We start from the raw sequence: 21,447 nt of genomic DNA on the forward strand, positions 1-21,447 counted from the left end.
GTTCCTTTTATCTCTAACTGTGCCTATAAGTGCAAAGTAGAGTGGAGAATTAACACAATTATTTGGATAATTTGATGGGAAAAATAACCTTGTCTCATTTTCTGTATATTGTAGGATAAGGTGTGCTTTAGATTGAAAATTGTGGATAACTGCCTCAGTTCTCTACTTCCCTAAGTTAGCTTTCATAAAACCAAGATACTGGGTAATGATTAAGAGCTTGGGTTCTGGAATCAGATTATGCTTGGAATACTAATTCTAACATTTACTGCGGTGTGACCTTGGACAAATGGACTTAAGCCCTCTGACACCAATTTTTTTTCATTTATAGAAATAATAATCATATCTCTCTCATAAAATTGTCATGAGGATACAATAATATAATGCATGGAAAATATTTAACACAGGGCCTGGCTCATATGAGAGTTCAGTGGATGTTGTTGATGATGATGATGATGATGAGGATGATGAGGATGAGGATGATGAGGATGAGGATGATGATATCATCTGAATACGGATCCATCATTGAGTAATGTGCGACCTTGTACAAGTTGTGTTCTCTACCCTTAGTTTTCTCATTTGAAAAATGATGATAATATTAATAGCTATGTGAGGATTAAATAAATTTAAGGATTAAATAAATTAGGGTATATAAAGATTATACTGTATTTCCTGGCACCTACTAAACATTCCAGAAACATAGTTTCTGTTAGTAACAAAATTTCCCTAGCAGAGTAGGTGAATGTTTAATATCAGCACAGTTGCTTACCTCTGGATTGAGGCGTTCACCATTCTTTAACCACGTGTACCAAGGGTTTGGCTTTCCACTAGCTTTGCATTCCCAAAACAAGCTGTCATAGATGGACAGGTATGTATTTTGGATTTTTTGTTCCCATTCTGGAGGGGCTGTTTCGAAAAGAAACAACAGCAGCTATTTAGCAAGTCAGTTATCCAAGACATTATTTTACATTCCAAGGACTGTAGAAATCAGAAGGACAAGGCTAACTGGGTCTGGTAGTACTGTACACACATGATTTGAGGGAAGAGAAATGCAGGACCCCCAAAGTGGGATAAGAGAAACCCTGTTGTAAATATCAGTGGACGTTTTGCATAAGATTGATGTTTGCCTTTTGTCATTTTGCTGCACCTGTATAACAACTTGAGAGTTGTGGGAACAAGGCTAGAGAATAATTCTATGTTAACTATTAGTATATAGGTCAAGTTATAAAATGTATATCAAATCTGAACCCTCTGTGGGCAAAAGGCCATTGATTACATTTGGATTAAGCTAAGTAAAATAATTGTATCTATACCTGATATAATTACAATTCAGTAGTTTGAAGTGTAAATCAAATATCAGCCTCATCACATTTTAGTACGGTTATAATCCAGTTTTTTTTTTTTCCCTACATAAAATTCTTGACAGGGAATGAGAACTTTTGGAGTTGTATATAGGTTAAGCATCTAACTTTGATCCTAGGCATGAATTTTCCAAACCTTATTTTCTAATCTGAGAACTAATCTACATAGTTCTGAAGCAAAAAGCAACTGGTATAATTGATGTTGAAATGTTATTTAAGTGTAAGGTAGTATTATCCTTTCTAACATTCATGGAAACGGGTGTATAAGTTAAATGCTTTAAAATTAATATTTCTTCTATAATGATGATAGGAAAATTTCTGGATTTGCAATTTAATCCCTCTCCTTTGTTTAGATCTATTCTAGATATATTGGAGTGGAGGAGCCTTCCTTTGGAATCTCAATCTATTACCAGCTAGGTGTTTTACATGTGTTGTACTCAATTCTTCCTGCAAACTTTGTAGAGGATTTTGTTGTATGGGTGTTAGGTAACCTGCTCAGGAAGACATAGTTAGAAAAGAGAAACCTATCTTTTTACTCTGAGAGCAGAGCCAAAGTCAAGGGCTTGTGTTCAGTTTGTTTATTTGGGAGTGCTGGCCAAGGGTAAGGTGTCAGGAAAAGGAAGAGTCAACAGGGAAGGAAAGAGTTAATGCAAGGATGGGTTATTGAGTTGACCACCAGCACGGATGATTGTTACTCCATCCTCTGTGAATGTATAAGGAATGTCTATAACTGCATACCCAGGAAAGGAGGAGGAAGCATTTATTCATTCGCTCTTTTTCAGTTATTCAAGGGCAGTGCAGGTGTTAACTATTAGGACATCCAGGTTGTGTGTGCTTAAGTGCTGAGTAGGTTCTTGAAGGGGCCAAAGAAAACTGGAGCAGGGAACAAGATGGCCTTCTGTGGCACCTGCGGTAAGACTCTGTCAGGCTACACCTGCAAACCACGGTGCTGAGCTGGTCACTGCAGCAGTAGTTGGAGAAAGTGGAACTGAGAGTCTTTGAAATGATGCACAAGTATATTTGACTTTCAGGGTGTTTCCACTGTAACTTCCGCTTCTACAAAGATAGAACATCCTTTAGGGAGGAGAGGAAGAAATCATGATGTCCCACTGTGGTGAAAAGTAAGCCTAGATTACCTCCTGTGGAAATCAGGGCAACTTCCAGTTACAGAACATGTTTTTCACAACCTTGAGGGATAAATGAAGGCAACCCTTAGAAGAACTGAGTGTATGGGTGAAATTGATTCATGTTTCTATTTATTATTTTTAAAATGTATAATTTGTAGGTAATTGTTCAGAAATTGCCCTAACATATGTTTGACCTGGAAGAAGAAATGCATGGTCATATAAAATCCACATAGCTTACAGGAGTTTGAGATATATATGGTTTGTTGCTTAGTGCAATAACTGTAACTTTAAACCATATTTATTTATTTAATGTGTACATTCTTTGGTTGCTCAGGATTCTGAAGAACAAAGTTTTAAATCTTCAACTAAGTAGGAACTACATAAAAAAAAAAGCTTAGGATTTCAAGTCTACCATATGGGCTTGGGTTTTAGATTTATTTTTTCCCCCATCAATTGTTATGTAACTCACTTAACTCCTCTAAATGTGTTCCGTTTTTTATAATGAAAATATTTTATAAACTTATTTTGGAGGTTATAAGGACACAATATAGATGGATATTTTTCCTCTGATTACTTTATTATTGATTATAAATGTGTCACATAGAAACATGTCACATAGAAAATGACTTTTGGCCATGTATAAATACAGTTTTTAAAAGTCCCCTAGTACAGATGTATTAAATTTAGCGAAGAAGTTAATAATATTTTAAAAGCAACAAATATTTTGATAATTATGAGGTATATTTCATGTTTTTTTCACATCAAAAAAAAAGAAAAAGTGAATTTCATGCAAGTGTGTGTTTTGGCCTGGATGAAAGAAGACATAAAGGCAACTTTCAGAAAATATATGCTTTCACCATCTCTCTTAAGTCCATGAGAGATTCTGATAATTGAGGCAAATATATTTTTTAAATGAAGTAATGAGTTTATTTTTCTATTACCTACATATGAGTAGACAATTATTGGAAATATAAACAAATACTGAAAACTACCATTAAGTATTATGTTTCTCCTGTCATTTTCTCCTTCTTTTGTTAAGTTCTACTTGGGATTATAATTAAGGTTTTCATAGGCTGTTGCTGAATGTTTCAAGGGAAATATACTGAATTCCATTCTACTTTGTGTTATAAACGTCTATGGCTTTTACATAACATTGCTGATATTTCCAAGGCAATTATAATAAACAATAGCATGCTATTATTTATTAGCATACTATGCTGAAATTAAAGCCATATTTTAAAAATGGTCATTCCCATCTGCTAATCATTGTATTAATAAGCATCCTTTCCTGGAAATGTGTCTTCTCTATTTCTCCTATGACACTTTTCCACAACATGCTAAAGACCTTCACTATTTACTATGAAGGATATGACCAATTATTTCATATACTTTTTGAAATTCATTAGCTCACCATAGAAAATGAGTTGACCTTTTGCAAGATTTCTTCCTCGAAGGTTACTTGCAATGCACTCATAGACGCCTTCATCTTCCTGTTGAAAGTTTGGGATTTCAAGGATAGCTTGGGATTTGCTGTACTTGACTTTCCCAGGCAACGGGCTTCCATCCAACCTCCTCCAACTAATATCAGGGACTGGACTAAACAGTTATACCTCATTAGAATAGAAGATGGTTCAGTCTTTATGACAGCAGGATAAAATAAGAATTCCTTAAGGATAACTCTCAAGGAAAAAAATAAATCAATATATTATATTGTGACTAGTTTTCACATCATGCAGTCATTTGCCATTCACTCATCCAGCGATTTATAACACTTTATTAAGAGCCTGTCATGTGCAAGTCACAGTATTAGGATCAGGGAATAAACTGATGACTGAACTAAACATGTTTTCTGCCCTCATGTTGCTCACAGACTAGTGGGGAAACAGGCAGTAAACAAATTATGAAAAACAAATATATTTGTAAATTGCAATAACTGAAACAAAGGAAATAAGGTGCAGAGATAATAGCAAGATTATATCACTTTAAATACGGTGGTCAGGAAATTCTTTGTGAGGATGTGACTTTTAAGAGGAGGCAAGCTGTCTCTATTTACAGATTCTAAGACAAAAATACAGATTCCTCTATAGCTAAATTGGTACTAATATGTAACTGAAGACATATGTGATGGGTGAGCTAAATTATCAAAGGGGATCAGTATTATATAACAGACCCAGATGAATTGGGAGCACAGAATCTATGATCCTCAAAAGAATGTACTTATTTACGCTCAAACTTAAAATGACATAAAAGATAACTTTACATTGTACTCTGTCTCTTTTCAGAAAGAATTTGTAAAGAATTCCTGTATTTATAGGAATTTAGCTTAAGGTCTTAAATCTAATACGTTTAGTCTAATACGATTATCTTTTAAAACAGCAAAAATACCATGGTGAGGAAGGCCTCACTTGTACAGATAGAATATAAAGAAATGTAGCTTATAAAGTTATAACCAGAAAATCTTCCCTAAACCAATCATTTGTAAAATCAATCCCCAATCTATTCACACTATCATCTTTCCTTTCTTACTTTCAAGTAATTCTTCATTCCCTTATGGATTTTCAGGTGCTTTAAATATTTCTGTTCTAAACGTATTTCAAATAATAATAGTAAATCATTTTGCAAAGCCAAATTAGAAAACTTTGTAGACGATGCAGAATTTTTTTCAAGTCCATGAAACTGGTGTAGGAGAACCATTCAGTCACATACAAAGTGGTTGACAAATGAAGATCTACTGAGTCTGAGCAGTAACAACTGCAGAAAATTGGTGGTGATGACTGAGTAGAGACTTCAATTAAAGCAGGGAAACTGATGAAGTCTCAGGAATTTTTTATTGCAAACAATGATGATCCTGCTGTGCAAATCAAAGATATACATCATGCAGAAAGTCATACATGTGCTCACACATATTTCACAGGAAACATACTCCCCAATCAATGTTTGATTCATCTGTTTTTCTCAGAATTAGCATATAGTGACAGATACAACTTGAATTTTGTTAAACACAACATCATTATATATTATTATAAGTTTTGTTTTTGTCCTTTTAAAAAGCTTTGCCACTTGCCACAACTTTAGGTTGATATTTTAGTAAAATGGCATATTCTTGCCACCAATTAACCCAGATAACTGGTTTTCTTATTGATTCATTTTATGAAATACCAAACTAAGAATAAAAATAAAGTTCTAGAAGAAAGTTTACTCACAGAGAAAGAGCTTCACCAAGTCTGGGGCAGTATTATCCAATTTTTAAAAATACATGTAACGTGTATGTGAACATGAAAAGTTAGTAGCTATAGGTGAGAATATGAATGCCTTTTATTCTCCTTTTTTCTGCTTATCTCATTTTTTCCATTATTTTCCTACAATGAGCATGTATTACCCGTGTAATAGAAAAATTCTAAGAAAATTAATTTACAAAGAGAAAAATATTATAAATAGAGGCTCTGATATTTATCTGAATTCATGATCCTTTGTTGTCTTTTTATGATAGTGTATCTCTGAGGTTTATGACACATACATGCAAAATATTCAACTAAAAAACATTTTAACCTAAAACATTCAGACAAAAAAAAAATTCAGTAAAGACTATTTTCCCATTGTTATATCATTGTTCTTTATTTTAACTATGAAGACAGAAGTCCATTTTTAACCTAACTAAATATCTAAATCTCTGAACCAGAAATTTAATGGTTTGACATTTAATAATAATAACTATAATAATATCACAATGAAGAGCTACGGTTTATTAATCACAGACTGTGTGCCAAGCACTATGTGTATAATGTGTAAATATAATTTCATTTTTTCTTTCTATAAGTGAAAGTGGCACAGCTGGGATTTATTTCCAGGTTTCTTTGTCTCAGAATCTATGTGCTTACAAGACAAAACAGACATCACAGCTACTGTAAAATCATCCTCTGATAGCTTTCAATTTTTGTGGTTTTGTAAAAGCGAATCACTATCTTAAGTGGCCCAATTAAGTGGGGGTAAAAAGAACAAGTCCCACCAATCCCAATTATTCTGACCTTTTCCTCCAAAAGAACTCAGTGAGGACACTGGAGTCTCTGGACAAGCATTTTTCCATTGAAGGATAAAATGATGTATCCTATATAGACATACCTTTCCAACAGAAGTAGTGCAGCAGATAATGTCAGTGCTTCACCCGTTTTCTTTCTTATCCCTTAGTACCCCAAATCCTGATGTGCTTTCACCCTCAACAGTTAGTACATGCATCCTTTTGCTGTCAGCTACCCTTAAGCTGCTGTAGCTAACTTTTCCTTCACAAAAAAAGAGCTGAAAACAGTTAGGAATTTGCATACTCCCTGGGGCAACTCTCAACCAATAACTGACTAAATGAGGCGTAAATATTCCAGCTCCCCTGCCCCTGATGGTGGAATACCTCTAGGTGTGACCTTTCTAGAACCCCTGTACAAGACTGAGGCAAATATATCTTCTGTGGAACTTTGCATGATATTATACTCTGCCTGGCTACTCTTTTTTCCCAAGTGGGCTTGTCCATTCCCTGATGCGTTCTTCATAAAAACTCTTCTAAAAAGTCACTTTAAAAAAAATATCCTTTCAAGATCTACTTCTTGGAAAACCAGTTTATTAGAACCCCCAATATGCTCTAATCATGTTCCACTTTGATTATAATACCAACTGTAAGTACTTCTCAATATGGTACTTCTATATAGCCACTAGACACATAAAAATGATATTCTGTGGAAGTGAACATTAATGGCCTATAAGACCAAAAACTGAGCAGTAGAATCCTTGTGAAAAAGCATGAGTGTGGTTTATATTTTCAGAACAATTCTCTATAGGGTCAAAATTACACTAGAAGGCAAGAAATGTGAAAGAGACATGAGGCTGAAGAGAGACATAAGTTTCTCACTTAAAGAACATCCTCTAGATCTTGTTTTTCTTACCTCAATTATGTTTGGAGTGATATATCTTCTCTCATAAACCACTCAACTATTGAGAAGCTTATAAAATTCAGTGAACTGGCTTCTAACGTAACTTTCAATTTTGAAGAAAGGTATAAGAATTAGACCTCTGTATTCTCAGTCTGCAGTGGACATGTGTTGGTTTTTGTGTGTGCATTTTGATTTTCCTTAGAAAACCCAGTGCTTACTGTCTTTAGTTCATCTGATTTGAATTGGGAGGACTATACCTCTGGCTGCAGGACTGAGCACAAATTCAGGTCTTGCCATTAGAAGCTAGTGTACCGTGGCCACCATAGTTGGTCAACTCTGGAAACTAAGACAACCCAATCAGAGACAACTAGACTCACTTCTGGGACTGCTTTTGGAGGAGTTATTAAAGAGAGGATCTTTTGTTCCTAGGGTTTCCTCAGATAGTGGGATATAGCTTGGAGCTTCTAGGCAGCACTTTTCCACCACATGGAGAAAGTGTCTTTGAAAGTCAAAGTTGACACAAAAGAAGGAAACTTGGAGTTCTTTACATGTCTCGATTAAGTCATGCTAGATGCACAAAAAAATTAAAAAAAAAATCTCCTTGAACATTTCCATTAGTCAATACAGTCTCTTTTTGTAATGCCTTTTTGAGTAATTTTCCTGCTGCTTTCGTCCAAAAAAAGACTTTACAAATAGTGTCTGAATGCCTGGGTTCCAATCCTAGCTATGTTATTTTCTATCTGTGTGATCAAATTGTATGATATGGTAGATTCCTTCAGGATATCATATTTTATACTCTAGATATTTTAGAATTCTCAGAGCAACTAAACTATCAAAAAATAGTCACTCAGACATTTAAACTTTTTAATCAAAAGTCTTATCAAGTGCATTTCGTGGCTATATTTCATGTTAACAAAATTTCTAATGGGAGAAAAATCAAGCAGTTTTATATGATTTCACAGTTACTAATTAAACGTTGAGATTTTGTTTTCAGATTTGTTATGTCAGTACAAAATATGAATGTCATGAGCCTCTTGATTACCACTGGTAATGTGAGATATAGGATCATGGAGAATACATATAAAACATGTGCATTTTAATGAAAAGTTCCCATTTAGTCTGGGCACTTTTTATGAAGACACTAAATGAATTGCTTTAGATTTCACACCGTCTCTCTTTTCTGAAGACATGCCAAATGGACAGTGGGTAGAAAGAACTAAAATCAACAAAAGATGAAATTATTTTAGTAATGAGCTTTAGTTTTAAATGCAAGTTAATTTTTCCAAGAGATAACATTCTGTATAAATGATAATACAAATACTAGTGCTAATATTAATAACAAAGCTATTATAATAGAATACTATTTATACAGAGCAGAGTGCAGTTTTTACGCTTACCAGCTATATGTTATTGCACATTTATAACATAAATATTCTCATTTATAGGATAGGGCTTAACACTAGTATGTAAGTCACAGGATTAGAGTGAAGATTAAATGATATAATACATTTCATGTGTTTAACACACTGTCTAGAACACTTTAAACTATATTTTTTGTGTTAATGACAAGTTAAAAATAATTTAAGATTATTATGTTACTGTTATCATTTCAGAAGCCAGATTCCTAGCTTATATTTATCTGTTTTCTATTCTCCTTTAAGAACTCCATATGACTAGGCATTTGACATAAATTGATTTATGAATCATACATAAACTAAAATCAAATCTCCATACTGTGAACAAAATGGGTACACAAGCATGAACATATGTCTCTAGAAGTAAATTTCCTGCTTCTTCCTGTTTAATACACTGGCTGGTAAGGAGACAATGCCTCTGATCATAGTGGTAATGTTCATTTCCTCCTCATGAGAGCAGGGATCTCTCAGGTGAGATGTAACATGCTTTGCTGTAAAATACTTTTTTGTTTTTCAGCCTGGCTTATCATCTAGGGCCATTACGGTAGAGAGGAAAGGAATTAGACAGCATTCTCCAAAGAGAAAAAAAATGCGTTGTAAGAAAGCTGAACGTTTATTTATGAATATTAATAACCATTAATTGAGTGCTTACTGTATACCAGGATTGTGACAGATGGTGTCCATATGTCGAGTTAAATACTCAGCTGGAAGTTGTTAACAATCCTAATTACCTTTTTGGAATGGTACTCATGTTTAGACAGGTAATTTCTGCTAAATTATGACCTGCCGATTCTCTACCACTTAAGAGTTCCAGTACAGGCTAATTTACTGTGATCCACCTTCCAGTTCTCTGAGTTGCCACCCATTCAGTTATTAGCACTAGTAGACTCCTTCTCCTTCTGTGGCTTTAGCATTCTATTTAGGATCTACCTAGTTTGTCCACGATGATGATATTAGTGATGTAATATTCTGTGGCAGTTCATTTTAATTTAAAATAAGTGATCTATTTAAAGTGCAAAGTTAATATATTAATATATGAAGAATGCCATGCAGCGAGGGAGATCTTTGAAGGGTCTTCAGAATGGAGATTATTATTAAATCCCTTGAAACTCTGTCGTTTAAAGGTTAAGTTAAAATACATGGTGCCATCATCATCCTAACTACAGGTATCAGCCATTTCTGGCAACATTTCCCTTTCAGTCCCAGTTCCTCCCCACTTCTTTTCTTTTTAATCTTCACAAATATGGTGTCAAAATCCAGCTTGGATACAAATCTCAATAAAGAAAATCAATTTGAAGCAACTCTCTCATCCAGAGTTTCCTCAGACCATAGATGAGGCATTCATGAACCGTGTATTTCAAAAAACTTTGCAAAAGCCTTTTCTTATTTTGTTTCTATATTTTCCTGAAATGTGAGTCCTCACAGTTCTAAAATACTACTAGATCATAAAAGCAAAGTTTCTTTCTTCCTCCTTCCCTCCCTCCTGCTTTCTCTTTCCCTCTTTTTGTCTCTTTCTTTCTCTCCATCCTTTCTCCCTTCCTTCCTTCCTCCCTCCCTCCTCCTTTCTTCCTTCCTCCCTCCCTCCCTCCCTCCCTCCTCCTTCCTTCCTTCCTTCCTTCCTCTCTCTCTCTCTCTTTCTTTCTTGCCCCTCCCTCTGGTATTGTGCTTCTTAAATAAGCATTGCCATAAATAAGGACTTTCATTCCTTACTCTCTTGTCATTATGCTTTTACAGAGTGAGCATCCCATTAATTTTATCTGGAGACAGAGAATACATTTGTTAACCCTCTGGCCTAGTTCAGCCTGAACTGGAAGTTAAATTAAAGCTATTCACACTCTTGTACGAACTCTGCTTCAGTTCTATACTTTTAGCCATAAATAGAATTTTCATTACTAGTGCTATTTGAGAAAGCTTATATTTCTTCCCTGGATTTCTTAAATCTCATTATCCACAGCTTAAATCCAGGCCATACCAAGTTTTTAACTAGAAACTGGTACAGAGAACCTGTTTCCTAAGATGCTTATATTTGGGATTATTCTTAACTTGAACCTCATTTCAGAAAATCCCGTCAGTGGCCATTTTTAATCGAAGAGAGGGAAGCAGAATAACAAAACCAGCAAGGAGTGCCTTTGTTAAATTTTCAGACTTCAGCTAGCTGCTTTCATTTCCTCAACTTGAAATATTCATACAAAGAGCTTGGAATATAAGATTGTCCTATGGGGATACAATATGGATAAATTCATGAGTTCTGTAGAAAAGCAATCTTACTGTTATGGAAAAAGGACAATCTTTTTTTTTTTTTCTTTTTTTTTTCTGAGTGATCTAAACATAGTCATGATCCTGTTCTACTGGTCAGTGTGTATACCAGGTTTCCCTTGGGGGAAAAATGTTATCATGTGCATGTATTTATCTGGTATTTGACACTTGACACTACAGTTGTTGCAGCCAATTGAAAAGCCACAGACGGTTTGGATGTAAGAGCAGTGGTAGCAGAATAGTACTTACATGTAGAGTGAAAGGACACAGGTGAGTTTTGTGTAAATGAGTGCAAATTACCTAACATCTATGAGTGCAAATTATCTAACATCTCTGAGCCTCAGCTTTCTCTTTATAACTAGAGGTAACAATGGGTACGTAAAAGTCTTCTTGAAAGGATAAAATGAGGATAGACTATGAGAATACATTCTGAAATATAAAGTTTGAACCAATAATAAAGCTTACTAAGTCGCCTTATTACCATGATCATCACATAGGGACAGGAAGGTTCTATCATCCAAAGAGTCCCTAAGACTTTATTGCTATTTTCTACTCCACAATGTGAGTAATAATTTGCACATGAAACATAAAACTGGAGCCCATAATTCAAGGTGTGGTAGAGCCGAAAATGATACTGCACTTAGCAGTTAATTGACAGCTTCTCCATAATGTTTTATTAATACATAATATTAACCCTAAATAAATACTTCACCAATCATATGAGTGCTATGTGGCACTACAGCAGAGAAAATGATAATTTGGTTGAGGTAGGTTCTCGAGGCACATGTTCTTTCAGAATTATGTTCAGAATTATAACTCCTTAAGAATTATAGGGCTTGACCCTAGCTCTGCTCATAACCATAAACTTTCGTATAAAGGAGACATTGTATATGGTTTATTATATTTAATCATTCTATTATTAATAGATCTAACGTTTATTGAATACATTATATGCCAGGCACTGTGCTAAGTGCTTCATTGAAACCATATAATAATACCATGAGACACAGTACTATTGCTATTAACATTTTGTAGATGAGGAGATTGGGACTAGAATAGGTTGAGTAACATGCCCAATATCACACAGTAAGTTTTCAAAGAAAAGTTTTGAGCTAAAGTCTGTCTTTCCATAATGAGCTCTAAACCACCATGTTTTTCTGCTCCTGCATGAGCTAACCAGCTACAACATGAGAATCACCTTTTTAGTCTGTATAATGTGTGCTTAGAAATATATTCTTCACCTAATGAGTTAACATGTTTTATAATCAGTGGGTAGAGTTCCTTTTGTCCAAGGGCCAGAAGATGAAATCATAGTTGTTTTTTTTTTTTTTTTTAACATATTGAGATGCCTCCAAATTCCAATAAAGGTTCTAGAGATGGGTTCCAAGGTCAGCTGGAGAAAAGGAAGTAACTTCTTTTCCTTCAGCTCAGTTCCAACTTGGATTTGAAATCTTTCTCTCCTGCAATTGCCAGTTACTTAAAAAGTAAGAACTGTAGGTCTCCTGAGAAAAGTGGTGATAGACTGGAATGGAAAGGATGAACAGTCACTTGCAGAAGTATATATATTCTTCTTGGATGATTTTTAGAACCTTTAAATTAATTTAGTTTTGGAAACAGCAGTGTAAAAATCCAATTTTGTTTTTTGAAATAGAAAAAGAATGAAAGGAATGTTTGCCATTGAATTCAGCATGTGTGTATGATCAAAAGAGGCCCAACTTGTAACCTAGGGTCCTGGTCTTTGAAAGTGGATCCTCTGCAGTGGTTCTTCAGGAGAATTTGGCAACATGTATCAGAAACCTTAGCTTTTATATTCCTGTTATCCAAAAATTCTAATTTTTAAAAAATATACTGAGGAAGTTCACATGGAGATGGGCAAAATATAGCCATAAGAATATGCATTACATCATTATTCATGACAATAAAAAATGAAAACAAAACGAAAGGAAACTAAATGTCCACCAGTAGGAGACTGGTTGAAAACATACATCTGAATACCCTACTGTCATTACAATTGAGGGTACAGAAAACTGTTTAATGACCCAGAGATACATTCATATGTACATTTAAAAAAAAAAAAATTAAAGCATTTTACAGAAGAATATGCTGAAACAATTTGAGCAGCAAAATAAAGCAATATTGGATTATGACTGAAAGTATGAAATAAATATCTACTAATCAATACTGATATAAATAAAGGATTGGATAAATTAATAAATGAGGGAGAAGTGAAAAATCTCCAATGAGGAAGAATTCCAAATAAATTACATAGATTAGAGGAGGTGTAGCATGACTCCCTACTCAGTAGGTGTGGACAGCACATATTAACCTCCTTCCAAAGACTCAAATGTAAAAAGAGAAAAATGAGTACGTTTATGGTGGAGAATCCTGACAAAACTGCTTCTGCCAGGTGATGAAGGGCAGCATCAGTAGCCATAGATCATTGTGATAGAGAGTAACCTTAATATGATGTGCGAAAATGGCACCTTACCTTTGTAGTCTTCTTACCCAAGACCCGTAATCTCAGACTAATTATAAGAAAAATAGTAGACAAATTCTAATAGAGGGCCATCCTACAATAAAACTGACCACCACTCCTCAAAACTGTCAGGATCATCAAAAACAAGAAAAGTCTGAGTCACTGTTACAGCCAAGAAGAGCCTAGGGAGACAAGAAAACTCAATGTGGTATGTTGGATGGAATCTTGGAATAAAAAAAGGACATCAGGTAAAAAAAAAAACAACAAAGAAATTTGAGTAAATTATGGACTTCAGTTAATTAAAATGTATTCATGTTGGTTCATTAATTGTAACAAAGGTACCATCTTAGTGTAAGATGTTAATAATAGGGGAAACTGTGTGTGGCATTATATGGGATCTCACTATACCATCTGCTCAATTTTTCTGTTCTAAAACTGTTATTTCAAAAGTATTAATTTTGAAAAAAAAAGAAGTATTGATGAGATGGGAGAAAAGGAAGCAAGAATCTTCTATTTCTAAGAGATACGAAGGACCCCTTCAATAACAGTCTAACATTAGTTCTACCAAGTGAATTGAGAGTGACTGTCTCCAGTCTCAATTTAACAAGGAGTAACCTGGGGAAAAGATAATCCGGAAAGCTCCCAGAGTGACTATCCTTGAATCTTCCTTCATTGAAAGTTTGTAAGGAAAGAGCAGATCCCAGGAAAAATGTGTGATCACATATTGTTACACCAATCCTATTTTCAGTAGCCTGCAAACTCCCTGGGGCCTTTATATCATCTTTATTTCCCCAGGGCCTAGCCTAGCATCTGCTGCCAGGAGAATTCCTTTTTTTTTTTTTTTTTTTTGGTGGTACACGGGCCTCTCACTGTTGTGGCCTCTCCCGTTGCGGAGCACAGGCTCCAGACGCGCAGGTTCAGCGGCCACGGCTCACCGGCCCAGCCACTGCGCGGCATGTGGGATCTTCCCGGACCGGGGCACGAACCCGTGTCCCCTGCATCGGCAGGCGGACTCTCAACCACTGCGCCACCAGGGAAGCCCGAGAATTCCTTTTGACTAAATGAAGGAATAAAGGAATTAATTATTGAATGAGGTATTTAATGCATATTTGCTAAGTTAATAGAGACTGGAGCTTAATTTGCCAAATGAATAAATGAGGGAATGTCAATAATCCTTATAAAGATTAAACACATTATTTAGAAATGGTAAATCCATTGTTCTGAGCAAGTCCTTGAGGATTGTGTTAGCACAGAAATAGAATGCAGAAACCCCTTCTGTCCCTCCTGTGTATTCCTTTTTACCTCCTCAGCCAAAGCAGCACTGACAATGACCACAATTAATAAAATTGTTATAATTTATTGATTGCCTATTATAAGCCAGGACTCTGGTAGGAAAGTTTAATAGTATTTCCAGTCCTTACATCAATCCTATTCTCTCTGTCATCTATCTATCTATCCATCTATCTATCTAGTTTTTACCTTTGTTTTACAGATAAGAAAACTGATCATAGCGGCCCAGCTATTGACAGGGAATCTGAGAATTTAAACCCTGATCTCTTTGAATTCAAAGTCTATACTCTTTCCAGAACACAATGTTGCCTTGAAATGTTAGTAAATCTGCTGATAAATCTTTCAGCCCCAGGGTGAGTGTGTGTGTGACTGTGTTTTTGTTGAGGGGTTACTATCTTTCAGTTTTTCAAAGATTGGCTTGAACATTTGTCAGTTCTCAGATTTGCATGGACTTTACCATACTATTTTATGCCAAGCAATATAAGATCATGATAAAAAAGCAAAGCAGTTAGTGAGAACCTAATGAGTAGGCTTCAGTATACATTGTGGGGCAAACGGGACAAGCTATGTTAGGAAAATAGTCTGCCCTCTATCCATTCAACTCAATGAGGAAAATAAAAAAGCTAAACTGCTTATTAGACATTCAAATGGGACAATTTTAAGATATCTCTCTGACTTTTTTTTTAAACCAAGTGTTAAAAGTCTGAAAATTTTGAATGTACCTAGTTTGATTTTAAAATACTACTGTCATCTTGAGTGTCTTGAGCAACCTTTCTGTGGTATGATCTGCAATGATGTCCATATGTGTAAAAAGAGAAGCAAAATCAAATAGCTGCTCTGTCATCTGAAAGTTCTGGAATAGATCAAAACATCTTGGTGAGACTTCAGATTTATTGCTTGACATTAATAGTCAAGCTGAGTATCTTTTTCTTCATAAATTAGAAAAAAATAAATAAGATATACATATATAAAGGGCTTCCCTGGTGGTGCAGTGGTTGAGAGTCCGCCTGCCGATGCAGGGGACACGGGTTCGTGCCCCAGTCCGGGAAGATCCCACATGCCGCGGAGCGGCTAGGCCCTTGAGCCGTGGTCGCTGAGCCTGCGCGTCCGGAGCCTGCGCGTCTGGAGCCTGTGCTCCGCAACGGGAGAGGCCACAACAGTGAGAGGCCCGCATATCGCAAAAAAAAAAAAAAAAAAAAGATATACATGTATACATAAATATAGTCCTCTGTGTGAAGGCTCCAGAACACATAGGAACATTTAGTGCAGCGACTAATTTCATTTACATTCCAGAGCATTGACAGCAAAGTCACTAAATTAAGATTCACACACAAAAAAGAAAAGAAAAGTAAATATGTTTGGTTGTTTACAAGAGTGGTAGGAGAGTTATGAGGGATATCAGTTTAACTTCTTTACTAAGAGCAAAGGCCTATATTTTCTTGAGAGGAGACACACAGATTTATAAGTCAATCATATTACATTTGCATAGCACCTATCCAAGGAGTTTCTCGGGTGTTTCACAATACAATTAATTTGCAGCTTAGATAATTAAGAGTCTGCCATGTTAAACAAATGAGACAAAAGTGAGAGTTGAAAGCTGTGATCATGTCAGCTCTGAAACTCCAACATAGAAAGTGAGTTGCATGTCCCCAAAGTCATAGTAATTAAAGTTCAAGCAGGTATCTGAAGTTTTGTCTTAATTATTCTTTACTCACATTAGCCTATGGTGGTTTGAGATGGTTAAGGTCTATGAGTAAACACCCTAGCCATCCTTCTATAGACCTCACTCTCTATACTCCCTGCCTGCATGATTGCAGCAGACTCCTAGGTTGATTGGCATGTTTTCTGTGCTCTCCCTAATCATCTACCCCAGATTTTTATAAATGGTAGATATTACCATCATCGCATACAAACCAGTGGGTTGTACGCTCCACAGTGGCCCTGATTGACTTTTAGAAACACTTTTTTCTTTTCATTCAAAAGCAACTTGAATTTTGAAAAGGTTATCTTTGAATCATAAAAAAAAAAATTAATGTATAAAATTGAACTTACTTTTTTGCTGAATTATTAGTAATTACAGAGAATCTAAATGGGAAATACATCCATAATTTCATTCCCCAAATAACATCTTTTTACCATTTTGCTGAAATGTTTCAAGCCTTTTTTAAGGAAAACACTTACAGAACTGAGAGCTAACTACATCTGCACATGGGGAATTAATTCGTATATTAAAAGGATAATTTGATGTAAATATCAAACGGCTATGAGCATGAGTTTTGAAGTCAGAATCAGTGATATTTAGATTTGAATCCCAGATTTACAACTTATGTTTATCAAGTCATTTCATTTCTCTAAACTTCACCTTATTTACCTTCACAATTAGCCTTAAAAAATACCTGGGTTTTAGAGATGTGGGATTAACTGGAACTGTATTTACCCTGCTGGGAACAATTAGAAAACTGGACAAATATAATGGGAAACAAACCTGATTCCAGAGATGTAATAATGGGTAGCACAAAACTGTGATCCCTAAAGGAGGGGAAATGTATGAAGTAAACCATTGGAATCCCTGATTTTTGACCTGTAGGCACTTTCCAGAACACGGAATCAGGAAGCAAAAATAAATAGGACAAGACTGCATCCCCGAGTTGAGTAGACACAGGTGACTGAAGTGGCTGGGATTGCAAAGCAAACTATCAGAAAGGATGAGACTAGAAAAAGAAAGTGCTCCAAAAATCTACGTAAGAGTGTCACATGAGGCTGGGCAAAGAACACATTTTAGAGCTCAAACAGGGCTAGAAGATGTTAGAGTTCCACCAAGCCCGAGAAGAGAGACTTAGCAAACATTTAGAGCATTCAATTGGGAGATGCATCTTAGAAGTAAACAGGCCTTAGACTAACATCTACTCTATATCTACCCAAGGAAGCTTAATAATAAGCTGTAGAAAGATGAGATTCATCATAACTTCTATCAGTAAAATCCAATACTTGAAATAAATATACCACAATGCAGCATTCAATAACCCAACATTTATCATGTCTCTAATTCAATCTAAATTACTAGATAAACTAAAAAGCATAAATAGGAATCATGATAAGAAGAAAAAACAGTCAACAGAAACAGATTCATAAATTACAGAAATTATAGAATTAGCTAACAAGGACATTCATACCATCAATAGGGCCCCTGAATGATAGCTGGGGGTTACAAGTAAAGAAACTGCAAACCTCAGTCTTTAATTAAGAAAGAGTCTCTAGGGAAACCCAAAGACAAGAGGAAAAACAAAAACAATGGAGGAAATTTTAACCTCTGACACCACAACTACAGCAAACAGTAAACACAGCCTAACTCTGTGCCAAATAAACATAAAAATTTACACCAAAATCTAGTGTAAAATCACTTATTTTTACCTGTTACATCATATCTAGGTTTCAGCAACAACAAAAAATATATAAAAGGCCCATTGACAAGTACAAATGCAGAGACAAAGCAAGCATTGGAACCAGACTCAAATATGGCAAATATTTTTAAAGTATCAGACTGGGAATTTAAAATTTCTAAGATTAATATGTTAAGGGCTCTAATGGAAAAAGCAGACAACATGCAAGAACAGATGATTAATGTAGCAGAAAAAAAGGAGATTCTAAGAAAGGGTCTGGGGATGGTGGTATGATTAATTGGGAGATTGGGATTGACATATATACACTAATATGTATAAAATGGATAACTAATAAGAACCTGCTGTATAAAAAAATAAATAAAATTCAAAAAAAAATTATAGACATAAAAACACTAATACAAATGAGAATGTCTTTGATAGGCTCACCAGTGGGCTGAATGTGATGAAGGAAAGAGTAAGTAAACTAGAAGAAATATCAATAGAAACTTCCCAAACTAAAATATGAAGAGAAAAAACAAACAAACAAACAACAGCAGCAAAAGAATGGAATATCCAAGAACTGGGGGCAATTACAAACGGTGCAACAGATGTCTAATGGGAATACCAGAAGGAGAACAAAGAGGGAAATGAACAGAATAAATATTTGAAATAACAATGACTGGAAATCTTCCAAAATTAATGACAGCCACCAAACGGTAGACCCAGGAAGCTCAGAGAACAACAAGCAAGATAAATTCCAAAATAATCTACCCATTCAAGAGAAAGAATGTTCCCAGGGATAAAGGGAATTATTTCCTAATTACTTAGGATGTATTTCCACAAATATTTAATGAAAACTAGTCAGTATTTCAGGAACTGTCGTAGGTCCTAAAAATAAAAAACTAAATAAGATGTGGCATTGACCTGTGTTCTTTTTTCTTTTTTTGTTCCTCTTTCCTATTCACCTATCCACCTACTGATTTCCTTACTCCCTTCCTTCCTACTTTCCCTCCTTTCTCTTATTAACTAAAATATTTAAACCTTAGTTTCATGAATGTGTAGTTTATAGCATAAATAGCAGTCAGTAGTTAGCAAAAGTGTTTAGAAACATTGTTAATAAGAAAAAGAACTTTGATTCTATTCTTCACTGAACCAATTAGCTTATTTCAGTTTGGGGTTTATCGAACTTATTACAGAGATGTGCAATACCTCAGAAAGTGAACAAGTAGATTTAAAAGGATTTATACAAAGCAGTCCCAACATTTGGAAAAAAAACAAAACAAAACCAAGTGCTGAACAGCAATATTTTTATAAAGAGCTGTCAGAGAACATGATTATAATTATCATTCAATAGTTTGTAAAATGCTTGGCAATAAATCTGCAAATAGAGATTTATAATTTAAAAAGTGGTTTGATTTTGTTCTTTTCAGATTGTTATTAATTAATTGTTACATAATTAATTGTCTAGGGAGTGCATTGTTTTTATGTTTGTTAATGTTGCAAATTTTAAAAAGTCAGTAAAGTATTTGGTAAATGTCAAATTTTTTAATGGACTAGAAAGCTTCTTCAGTATGTTTGCAATGTTTCAACTATAGTGCAACTTGTTTTCTGAAAACTATTGGCGAGCATATATAAAAAGTCTTTTTGTTAGTAGCTAAAATTTGTATAATATTTTCCAAAGTATACAAAGCATTTTCATACACATTCTGTTCATTTGAAGAAATGAGAACTAGATCTGCACTTCAGTTACACAGAATATATGTTTCTTATACATGACATTTTAACACTATCTCTTTGACCCTGTGGATGCTTTGGACTTTCCATTTTAACCCCTAGGCATTTCAATTCCATATTAATAATTTAATAAATATAATTTCAACATTAATTTTGGCAGGTAAAGTGTTTTTAAGCATACTCCATTAAATCAATTATTTCCTTGACAATTTTCTATGAGGTGCAGTTAAGTAATTCTCATCATTTTCCCATTCTTCCTTAATTTTATTTCATGTGCAGTAGTTCCTTTAGGTATAAACTTAACAATGAATGTATATTTATCATTCAGGGTTTTTTTTGTACATACACATCGGACTTGCCATGTTTTTACATGTATTATCCACTCTCATCTTCAAAACAAACACAGGAGACAGGTATCATTATAACATTTTTTGGGTGAGAATCTGGGAATTCACAAAGCTTAAGCAGCATGTTTGCTGATGGTCAGACAACTCTTGAGAAAATTGGGAATTCAATCTGCCTCCTCTGACTTGGAGAGCAGTTATCTTAACCATTTACTCCAAAGTTTCTAAGTTCAGAACTTCAAATCAGGTGGGACTAAATCTGAATCGCCCTCTCTTTCTTATCAGAAGCATAAAATTGAACAGGTTACTTGTACAATCTGAGCCTCATTTTACTCATATATAATAAAAATATTATGTACCCTGCATAATTATGAGGATTATGTATGTCATATAAATTCTTAGTTATAAATGATTAACAAATGAAATTTATTTACATGAGATTCTTGAGAACCAGCCTCAATCCTTTTCAGTTATTTATTATATGAGTATTTTTTAAGTTACAGGAATCCATATTTCCTGATGCCAAACATGATAGAATAAACTATTAATATTATTTTCGGATACTGTCTTTCATTGGTTTTCTTTTTAAATTAATCAACTAATTGTCAAAGTATTTTGCTGACATTTTGTGTTTTTTGTATACTTTATTTTCTGAGAAAGCTTGAAAATGGTGAAAGTTCATCATGTCTTAAAAGGCAGGCAAACAAAAATGGACAAAGCCTCAATTTGTCACTTTTTAAAGAATAATTTAATCAGTCAATTATTTATTGGACAATACTGTGGGACCAGTATTGTATAAAAATTAAATATGGTCTCTTAAATATATGAAAAATGGATAACCTGAGAAATTTAAAGAGCTACAAGATTTCATATATAGAAAGGAACCTAAAAGATGTAGTAACCAGCATTATTTGGATTACTCAGTATATTTACTTAATAACAAGATGAAGACTTTTAAGGATGTTTTCCGTAGTTTGGAATGTAAGTCACTATTTCTGAATGTGAGGCCCACATTACAAATAGACTCTGGATTTATAAGTAAGCCCTGAAATGTGGTAGTGAGAGTCAAGTCCTTTACTCTTCAAAGTATGTTCTGTAGACAAGAAGAATCACTATTACCTCGGGGCCTGTTAGATATGGAGCAATCAGAC

General features: G+C 34.7%; 1 protein-coding gene across 1 annotated transcript in view; it reads right to left on the minus strand.

Moving 5' to 3' along the window:
• The window catches only part of CNTN6 (contactin 6), a gene marked incomplete at both ends in the record, with an annotated part of 231,957 nt that overhangs the window by 68,670 nt on the left and 141,840 nt on the right, over nucleotides 1–21,447 (minus strand). Inside the window, 2 exon segments of the mRNA XM_082849209.1 lie at nucleotides 767–903; nucleotides 3,897–4,081. Of these exon segments, the coding sequence (XP_082705335.1) occupies nucleotides 767–903; nucleotides 3,897–4,081 (322 nt within the window).

This window comes from Leucopleurus acutus, assembly GCF_964270905.1.
Source record: "Leucopleurus acutus genome assembly, chromosome: 10".
NCBI lineage: Eukaryota > Metazoa > Chordata > Mammalia > Artiodactyla > Delphinidae > Leucopleurus > Leucopleurus acutus.